Source organism: Tuber melanosporum (assembly GCF_000151645.1).
Source record: "Tuber melanosporum whole genome shotgun sequence assembly, scaffold_18, strain Mel28".
Lineage (NCBI taxonomy): Eukaryota > Fungi > Ascomycota > Pezizomycetes > Pezizales > Tuberaceae > Tuber > Tuber melanosporum.
In genome coordinates, this window is record NW_003298841.1 from 435,646 (window position 1) to 446,417 (window position 10,772).

The 10,772-nt window shown below is 45.7% G+C and overlaps 1 protein-coding gene; it reads left to right on the top strand.

Moving 5' to 3' along the window:
- Positions 1–1,748: 1,748 nt before the first annotated feature.
- On the top strand, positions 1,749–5,247 carry GSTUM_00005156001 (uncharacterized protein; the record flags this gene model as incomplete). XM_002837184.2 has 4 exons in its annotated part: positions 1,749–3,756; positions 3,812–3,920; positions 3,986–4,906; positions 4,963–5,247. Exons 1-4 carry the CDS (start codon positions 2,099–2,101, stop codon positions 5,245–5,247), a joined length of 2,973 nt encoding a protein of 990 aa, XP_002837230.1. The 5' UTR covers positions 1,749–2,098.
- Between the last annotated feature and the right edge of the window lie 5,525 nt (positions 5,248–10,772).

A 10,772-nucleotide genomic window follows, 5' to 3' on the forward strand; every position in this document is an offset into this window, starting at 1 on the left:
AGGGCCAGTTCAGCAAAGGACTGCTACCAAAAGTGCCATGCGAGGACCGATTGCATTGCCAGCGCATACCTCATCGGCTCCCGCCAGCACCCCCTCAGCCGCGAGGCGACCCCCGGGTAGCCGGTCACGCCGATGTGCCCACTTGGTGTGGAGAATTATTACTTTGGAGGGCCTAGGCCCGGGTTGGTATATGAAAGGCCTTGTATTAAGCGCGGTTTAGTTCATCTTCTAAGGGGAGGGGGGAGGGGCTTGAGTGGTGGGTCAATTGGATGAAGGGGAATGTGGAAGATGTGGGGTGGGAGATGGACTTATATATTATCATTAAATTTTGATGATTTATCCGGGTTGTAGTTGGAGGATTGCAATGAAAGGGCTATGTTATCCCCCCAAAATTATGATTCATCTATGAACATACCATTATATATGCTCGCGCGAACAAGTACCCGCACCCGCCCTCATCATCACGGTAGGGGAAAAGGAGGGTGATATTTATGAAATCCGGGTGATGACCGGTGACGTGAAGTGTGGTCCGTGCAGCCATGGATTTTTGTTACGACAGCGGTAGTGTCCGTGCGTGTCCCAGGCGCCTGCAGTGAAATCCGGGGGCGGATTTTCTTTTTTCTTTTTTCTTCTTCTCGTTCCTGTTGCCGTCTCGCTGCTCTGGCAGGGCAGTGCCGGGCATGATAGGGCTTTGGGGATTTCTAGACCGATAAGGAGTCAGGCAAATTACGATATTGATTGGTTAAGAACAGGGATGAAAACAAATGGATAAATAAATAAATAGACTACGATAGCGGTAACGGTCATGGTCATTGTGTCTGGGATTTTTTTGGGGGTCCCCCCCGGCTGGGTTTGTTTTGATTTGATATCATGTTGCAGGTGTGATGTTATGATCCCCGGTATGAGTGAGTAGAATACGGCAGGTACAATGCCACACAGTACTCGAGTATGTAGGGCGTTGCTGCAGCTGGAGATAGAGGGGGTTGTTTATTTGTTTACTCGAGTACTCGAGTATTGACGTTTGGCAGTGTTTTGAATGGCGTTCATGAGATGCGACGTGATGGGTGGGCGGGGTGAGATGAGGGGGGGGGGCCTTATTATCCTATTCTGCGGTGATTGGGGCCTGGTGACTTGATTTACGATAATATTATTATTATGATATTATTATGATATGAGGTTTTGCTATCTTTTTTCACCATTGAGTAAGAGGAGTACTTTTACCGGTATTTTGGCCAAGAGAAGAACTGAGGTTGGCACGCCAAAACTCAATTGAGCCTCGATGGCACTGCTGTGAAGCCAGACACCATTCCACTCAGAAACACGGTACCGGTGTTGTATTGTGAAGGAAAGGGGAAAGGGAAGGTGCTTTACCAATAAGCGGCTTCCTGCTTGGCTGCTTTCCTCATGCCCTGACAACTCTAAAAAGNTGGGCGACTATTTCTAGGCTAGTCCCCTATTTGGCTAGATGTGCCCATCTTCTATCATATCATAACTCACGAATGAACTCTACCACCACAAACCCTCTAACTGAACAACCCCATTCTCCCCCACCACAACAAAGCTCTCCTTTCTCTTCTCCCTCCCCCGCCAACCACAGCCAACCAACCACCACCACCTTTAAACATCCCTCTCGACAAGTAAATCCAATCAATAAATTGCCACCTTTCCCTCCTAGTCACCACAGCACAAAGGGGGAGTTTCAACATCGTCACCACTCCCTTCCTCCTCCTCTCCTACCCATTCGATCGACCAATACAATTGATTCACCCTGCCTCCTCCACTAAATAATCTTCGCAGTGAAAACGCGTTTTCAATGGAGGATTTTCAACAGCGCCGCCGGCGCCCCGCCCTCACATACGGCAAACCGATCAAGAAGCGGTTCCCGGACGCCCCTGGAATTTTCACCACTCCGGACTATGGCTCAGAATCCCCCGAGATCTCGGATGAAGCTCAACAAAACAAAGAAGCGGCAGCAATATCGACATCGACATCGACACCAAGGGCAACAATAACAACAACAATCATTCCTTTGTCACAGGCTACACCGGTCAGAGTGACGAAAGTACAGCAGCAGCGAGAGAAGGGGGAGAAGGAGAAAATGGGGGGATCGGTTCTGGTTGCTGACCCGGTACAGCAAGAGCAGCACCACCCACAGCAGAGAAAGAGCTCTTCGGGAGTGAACGGAAAATCGACTTTTGCAAGGGCTTACCTTAGAAATATTACTCCCCCAGCTCCCCCGACCCAATCTTCCAAGGAACTCGCAGCGAAAAAACTCGATTCCGCAGATATCTTCGATTTCGAGGTTTCCAGTGATGTCGAGGAAGTTCCTGTTATCCCCACGAGGAAAGGTGGTAGTAGGGGGTTGGTGAAGACTAAGAAGAAGCCGGCTATTACTAGGCCTACTGCTGTCGCGGGCTTTGACGTCCCTTCCACCGAGAGCGATATTCCGGAGAGGAAAATTGCCCTTTCGAAGAAGCGCTCTTACAAGAAGGGCGGAGGGGTTACCGTGCCCGAACCGAAGAGAAGGAAGTCGCTCAAGGACTCTGATGAGGAGATGGTCCTATCTGTTGCGAAGGGCAAGGGGGCAATCTCGGCCGCTTTGCCGAAAGGGAAGAAAGATCTCAAGGGGGACAAAATCACTTCAACTGCTAAGGTTACGAAGAATTCTACTGTCTTGAAGGTAACCAAGCACTCCACTTTTGAGGTCTCAATTCCATATACTCTTGATGGGCAACCTTCAGCAAAGCCGACACTCTCCAAGAGCATTGTCAAGTCCGAGGCACAGTTTCTTACAAAGAAGCAGGAACAGGAGAAGAAGTTGAAACCTCTCATTAAACCGAAATCGGCCCCTGATCTTATTGAGAGGAAGTGCGCCCCGCGTGAGAAGGTTCGGGAACCCCTCCCCAAACCTACCGCAGAAAAAGAATCTGCAAAAAAGTCCTGCAAGACCACCCTCAAAACCATTGCAGCTCCACGTGTACAAAAGGCGGTTCCGGCAATGCTACCTGGCCTGAAGGCCATGCATGTTCCCATAGAGCAGCCAGTGCTTGTCCGTGAAAGATCAGTTGGTCCCAACATAAGCGCTCCGGTCGATAAGAAAGTTGGGAAAAAGGGTAAAGCTAAGGCTGCACCCAGGGGAAATAAACGACTTAGTGAAGAGCTTTCCGATGGTGGCGAGTTTGATATTCCCTTAATTGCGGAGCTCCGACCTGTTCGTCGTCGCCGGCTGATTGATACTCTCGGGGGCGATACCCGCGGATCGAGAGCCGGAACGAGGTCAACTTCGGTCACCACTGATTCCAGCGGGGATGGCGATTCTTTTACTCAGGATGCACAGTATCCACAATTCCAACAGCTGTCGGAGTCTCAGAATGGCTCGTCTCAGCTACAGGACTTGTTCCAATTCGGATCCCAGGGCCCAAAACCGCCTACCCTAAAGCCTACTTATACCGCCGGTAGGATTGGGCCTAAGGTTACTTATGCACAGCAGAGATCTTTCAAGGCCGACGAGAATATGTCTGAACAGAATCTATTCGGAATCCCACTCATGATGATGCCGTCTTCATACTCAGGCAGGACGGGTGTCAACTTTGATGAGGGGCTAGAGGAAGAGCCCCTTGCTACTGCTAAAGGGATGATGAAGAATATTCATGAGCTTCGTGAGACGGGCAGCAATAATCGCTTCTTGGACGATGTCGAGGACTTTTTTGGCGATATTGAAGGGAAGAACGTCCCTCTAGGGACTAAACGCTCTGGGTATGATTGCTCTTTACGTCTTATAGAGTTGAGTAAGGCTAATGGTGTTGTTTAGGTATATTGGACTTGCCTGCAAAATGGTTGACAAGACGTTTGTTCGCAACTTTAGAGCCAACAACTTTGATACACGTCTCTTGAAGCGTGTCGCTAAGCAGACTGATGAGGTAGGATTCCTTCTGCTCGAGATTGATCAAGATAGTTGCTGATCTACTCCCTGTTTTTTTATTAGGTCATTTGCTTTACGCTAGCATTTATGATCGCCCGCCTGCTCTGGGAGGATTCTACTGTCCAAGTACTCTCGGAAGTACGCGCCAATGGAGCTCTGGATATGTTGGCCCGCACGCTTGACTTTGAGAGGGATATCAAGGTAGTTTCCAAAGATAAAAAGACAAATATGTCGAAAGCTGCTCAAGGGATGGTTGTGGAGTTGCGCACGCTTGTCGACAAGTCTACGGTTTTTCCTCAGTGCAAGCCGAGAGTCTATTCGGCCCAGATTATGGGATTGATGGTCCTGGAGACGGTTATTAGGAGGCTAAGAGCGACCGGTATACAAGATCGTATCGTATCCTTAGATGTGCTGGGCAAACTTGTCACGATGGTAAAGCCTTTCATTACTCCCACCAAGGCTGGGAAGGCTTTAGATTTGCTCGTCCTCGAGCTCCTTGTTTCTGCTTTGGAAGCTTGGGCGTGTGGGTTAGATGTTGAGATCGAAACCGCGTTTTCAAAAGACGAGCTCGCAACCTTGACTGATATTATTCCCACCATCATATCCCAGGCCGTCACCGGGGATAATGGAAAGTTCCATGTTGGTGACTTTGACGTTAAGGATATCCTCTTGCTCACTCTCAGACTAAACATCAATATGACGAATGATAGAATAGAGGCCTGTGATGCACTTGCCTCCTCCGACCTCATCCCTATCTTGATTGAGTTGATCCGCAGCAGATTTGGTATCCTTGATGGCCAACTCGAGGAGGTCCCGCGTCTGGTTAACTTGGACTTACTCGTCCTTGGCCTTGGTCTCCTAAATAACTTTGCGGAAATGAGCATCCCGGGGAGATGCTCTGTTCTCAGAAAGGGCGAAACCGGCGTCCTCCTGCTCGACATCTTGGTTAGACTGTTTCTTGCCCGATTTTCTAAGACTGAAGACGTATATCCATCCCTTTCCCCACTCATTACAAATTCAACACGCTAACAGCGATACAGGCCGATTCACTGGAAGAATCCCAATCAAATGTTGGCTTCGGATACCTTGCCATCCTCCTCGGCAACCTCTGCCAGGACACCGAAATTCGCATCGCGGTCCGCAACCAGCTTCCTAACAAGAGCCTTAATATCTTGTACGAGTCTATGGAGGTGTTTATCGCGCACCATCGCAAAGTTGACGAGCTCAAGGATGAGAGTGATATCTTTTATCAACTGGGCGAGGCACACTGTGCGTTTACGGAGCGATTGGAGAGGGTTGTTAGGAGGTTAAAAGAAGGGTATTAAATGCGATGGCAAGACGAATAATGGGTGAATGAATTGGGGGTGTATTCCTATCTTGATTTTTCCGTTATGTTTGCTTTTCGGTTCTGCTGTGTTCATTTGGTTCGGAGGGGTCTTGGCGGTGGTCGGCTCTTGTTTTTACAGTTTTTTTACCCCGCTTTGTTTTCATGTATCCCTATCTCAGAGACTGGGTTGTCCTTTTGCATATTTCTTTCATCCATTTCTTTTATGATATCATACATTCATAGTCTTGTGGGGGTTCGGTAGCCCTATGGGTGGGTTTGGTTCGCACCATCTTACGCGTTTACTAGATGCGATATCTTCCCTGACATGTGGGGATGGGCTTTTTTCGCATTATATCTTCTCCCCCGTCCCTTCCTTCTCGTGCCTGCTGGAATTTGTATCATATCAATACCTGTCTTGTCTGCTCTAGTTTACTCCGGTCTTTCTTTTGGCGATTTCTTCTTCATCTTAGCTGGTGGGGAGTCTTTCTTCTCACATTATTACAATCAACTTATGACCTTACCATGCGTGGAACTGTCTTGCCTGTCAGAGACGACATGGCGATCCGGGTTCGGGCGCAGCGGGAATCGATTAGACTGGGGTTTTGCGAACAGGGAAGCAGCGGTAAGGGGGATTGGAGTGGAGCCTATGGCGTTTATTCTTGTTATTCTTTTTATTTTTATTTATTGTGAGGTAACTGTCGGTTTCACTGTATCTTTTGTTCTGGGGGGTATAGATGCGCAAAATCAATTAAAAATTTACTATAGTTATTCGTTAGTTCACGGGGACTTAGGGTATGATATATCTACAGACCACTCGTGTACGATCGACCCTGCACCGGTCCCGCGACGTCCTTGCCGGTTGGCCGACCCCTTGACTTTGAGTTACGGGGCGCGCAGGTGGTGTTTTCCAGCTGTGATGTAGGATACTGGAACGGCGGGATTGACAAGTTAGCTTGTCTTGCTGTACTCGAGTATGGTACGAGTACAGTAATGCCGTTCAAGACGGATGCAGGGTCAACGGTGTTTTAGTTTAATTTGCTTGGATCGTTGCGGGGGTTAGGTTAAAAACCCGGAACATGCAGCCAAAAACAACCAAAAAGCGACGTTGACAAAATTCATCACCTCTCAAAAAGCCTTAGAAATTTGGGAAAAAGGTTACCAGCTAGAACGTCACAGACTAATCGATCGCCTCGGATTTGTGATAAATTACCTTGCTCCATTGATAACGGTACCTCAGCCTTACCAGTGCTTTTGGCTCTATCCGGGCTACAATATTACTCAAGCGAGAAGTACCGTATCCCATTACCGGTACAGTTGACAAGACCAAAAGACAGCCAACCAACCCCAAACGCGCACAGCAGCCAAACTCGAGTGCGAAGGCTTACGGGTACTGTACTGTACCGGTATCATTAACTACTAACACGTGAAGTATAAACAAGCGATTGGCCAATCGATACGAGTACAAATCCGGCTGTGCTACCTTACCACCCAACACCCCACAACACCACACCGTATTCGTGCATTTTGTCGCACAGCAGCTCCGGGCAAGTCAGGTCGAGTCAAGGGACAGAGTGGTTTGGAAAGTTGGATGGTCCGAGCTCAATCAAGTCCGTCGGGGACCGGGAGCGGTAGGATGGGTACCGGTAACTTAAGCTCTTTCTGGTCCGCGATAGGGCCGATGTGTACGATACCGTAGGCTTGTTGCCTGTTCCTGGGGCAGGGGAGGAGAAGGAGGATGGGGCCAGATGGGTGAGGGAGACTTCGGTTTCGCGGGTACTCGGGGTAAGAGTATTTCTGGTTCTGTTACATAAATATTCTTCCCCGTACTTAACTTCACTCTACAATGGTCCAGCTGGGCAGACATAGCCATCACAAATTTTTTTTTTTTTGTTATCGTTCTAGAAGTCAAGAGCAGGGACACAAAAAGTGACAGTTTAGTTATAGATGCAACATCAACTGTAATGCTTATATTTATAGCTTTAGTAATAGGTTTTATTTGGATACAAGAAAAAAAAAGTAAAAATAAAAACAAGTTTAAAGTTACACTACTCAGAATCTGGTAATCTGATAATTTTACTTAAAAAGATGTATGGATACAAGAATGCAAGTATATCAATCAAGTGTAACAGGCACTTGCTATTAGAAGATAAATTCTAAGAGTGTGACTGTACTGGCAAGTCTTCTTTGAAAGTTAATGATAAATAAAAGTCTTGGTATCTCAGTAGTAGAGTTGAAGAATCAAAACAGTAAAACTTAATATTGTTAAGCCTGCAGCTATACTTAGAAAGTTTTTTTTGATTATCAGAGTAGAGGACAACTTGCAAATACTTAAGTAGATTTCATATACTGCGAAAACAATCTATTACTACTTAAACTTTCATGAGTACTAACTTGTTACATATTTCTCTATATAATATTATTATCTAAAGGTTCTCCGTAATAAACTTAACTGCTCCATAGACTTCTCCAGCTTTCCTCAAATTAAAGTACTTTAGCTTTTTCATCTTCAATATAATTATAGAAGTAAAAGCTTATTTCATTATGAATATATTAGTGGAGAAATATTATGCTAGTTAGGAGGTATAGCAAACTAGTTAACTTTCTATTTATATGTATTTCATTACTATACAGCTAGCATAACCTAGTAAATATCTAGCAAGATCTACTCAATTCTATCATATCTTGGTAGTGGACCATATGGCTTTTACAATGGATTTTCAGGCTATTGCAGGTTTAATTTTATGGGTATTATGTACAAGCAAGCTTTAGAATGACGGGTTGTAAAGTGCTATAACCTATACTATTAGAGTTTTTAATAACTCTTTAATAACAACTATAGAATAGTGGTATAGATTTATGGTTACCTTAATAGCTTAGGAGATACTGGTCTGGCCAAAATACCTTCAAATAGATGCAGGTATATAACATGTCATAGTTTGTATCTTAAAAAGTATATTTCTTAGTCTATTCAACAATTTTTAGTAGACTTTAGACTACTTTTGGTTAACTTATCTTACCATTCAGGGAGTTGTGATTCAATATATATGATGTAACTTGAGGGCCATATCCTGAGGCTATTCTAATTCCTCTTTTATATTCTGGCAACAGTTTTTACTCAACTAGACAGGAATGCTATATATAGTATTACAGCAGTGTTGTACTAAGAAATTAAAGTACGAGGAGTGTAACGATCCCTCCTTGGATAGTTAGTTCTTGGCGACGGGGAACGATACTTCTCATTTCTGTCTTCCTCTTCCTTCATCTTACGATAGCTCTAGGCCTCTGCCTACGTTACTGATAGTACAAGAACCTTGTCTTCTATCGGGAACGCCTATCGTAAGCTTTTTCTAACTCTTCTTTGTAAAGCGCTTTCCTTGGTGTAACGATAACGTTGCAATAAAGATAAAGATTGTAAAGGTGTTTTATATTGGTTAAAGTAATAAGTAGGAAAAGTACTTAGAACAAAGCGTGAAGAACCTATCTTCATCTGCCGTATCGGCCTCCTTATATGGTATTCTTCCCGTCCGTAGTCATGTGACCTAAAGTGGTCACATGTGCGAAACCAAATCATAACAAACTAGTGATGTGACCAAAGTGATCACATGCTCAAAACCTATGACCTCATAGCGAGGTCATGTACAAAAACTCATAAACCAATTATAATGCAATAAACAAGTCATATGACTTGACTGAGTCATGTGCGTGAAACCCATGACCTCATAACGAGGTCATGTGCAAAACATAAATCATATGTGCAAGGCTTACCTGCAAGGTACCCTCGCAAGGCATACTCGTCAGGCGCACGTCCCATGACTCATATTTGAGCCATGTGCGAAAGCATCACAAATCCCACACATAACAAATCATATGACCTGAATGAGTCATATGTGTGAAACAATAACATACCTGTGACTCATAACCATGTGTGACATGAAAACCTCTTTTATGCCAAGCCATGTTTGTGACATTAGCTCCCCTCCTAAGCCTGAGTCCCCTCAGGCTTTTTCTTCCAGTTTTAGTAGTTCTCGTCCGGCCGAGCACATGGTCCTTCTCAGCTTGTGGAACTTTTCGTCTGCTGTCCTCCATCTGACTCTTACCCATTCTAGAGTCAGATTCACCATCTCGATTGTGTGCCACTGATTATCGTTCAGCTGTCTTAGCTCCATGATCGTTTTGTTGTTTGCCGAAATTGTAGCCTCGGCTTTGCCAAGTTGTTCTCGGAGTTCCCGGATCTGCCTGTGTAGGCTCCTAACCTCCGGCTCCGTGTCCGCTGAGGAGTTTTGGACCCCTCCCTCCCTGAACTGCGTCCTCGTGGCCCATGCCTTTCTGGCATCTTCTCCTTCCAACTCTTTCCTGCTTCCATCCTTCTGCGGGTAGAATCCCGCAGATATTTTCTGTGCTCTGTGCATCCTGCACCCATTTCTGAAGCATTGTTGCCAATGCTTCAGGACGTGGTCCGGGCGTGGACCACGTTTTTGACATTCCCTTGGGAACCATCTCGAGTCTTCTTTGTCGCCAAAATGTGTTTGGCAACCGTCATCGTAGCAGACCGTCCACGACATAGCATTATGCTGTGTTTGTTGTTCCCTTTCCTTGAGATCTTCGTCGGTCAGCCCCATGAATGAGTATTCGGGGCTGGTAGGTGTAGTTTGGCATGGACTATCGCCCCAGCCCTCGTGTTGTTGTAACAGTGTGGGAGCCTTTCCCTCGCCTTTGTCTTGGTTGAACGTGATCATCACCGGGGCCGGACTTGCTTGGGTATCGCTGCTGGAAGGTTGAGATGACATCTTGTGCGTGTTCAAAGTTGTGTGTGAACTACCAAGTTTTATCATGTTCAGGCGAATATCCTGTCCACTTGGCTCGGTATTGGAGCTGACCGTGGAAGAAGCGGGAATCGACTATTTCGTCCAGCTCGTATTCTTGTTCTCCGTCGAGTTCGCTTGGAGGAGGAGGAATAAGTGTTTGTGAGGGAAACTTGTTGTTATTATGTAGTTCGAGGAGTGAGATGTGGAATGTGTTGTGTATTTGTATCGAGGGGGGAAGGTCAAGTTTATAAGCTCGGCTGCCCACTCTTTCCAATATCCTGAATGGTCCGATTTTCTTGTAGTCCAATTTCTTTGATAGTCGTATCGTATGGATATTGCGTAGTATTAGCTACACCATATCTCCCGGTTGTATGTTTGGATCTGGTCTTCAGTGCTTATCGTATTGTTCCTTTTATCGTTGTTGTGCTTGACTCATTTCGTGTTGTAATGTTTTGTGTAGTTTTCCCATATCGGTTTTGTCCGGTATTACATTATTAATCGTATGATATGTGGTCTGACTTTGTGGATGTTGTCTGTAATTTGTGAAGAATGGTGTCGTGCCGATTGTTTCTTGTTTTCCATTATTGTATACGAATTCGGCCATAGATAACAGCTTGTACCAATCATCTTGTTGATAATTGACGTAGGCCCTTAAATATTGTTCGAGTATCGTATTTACCCGTTCTGTTTGTCCATCCGTCTGTGGGTGGAATGCTGT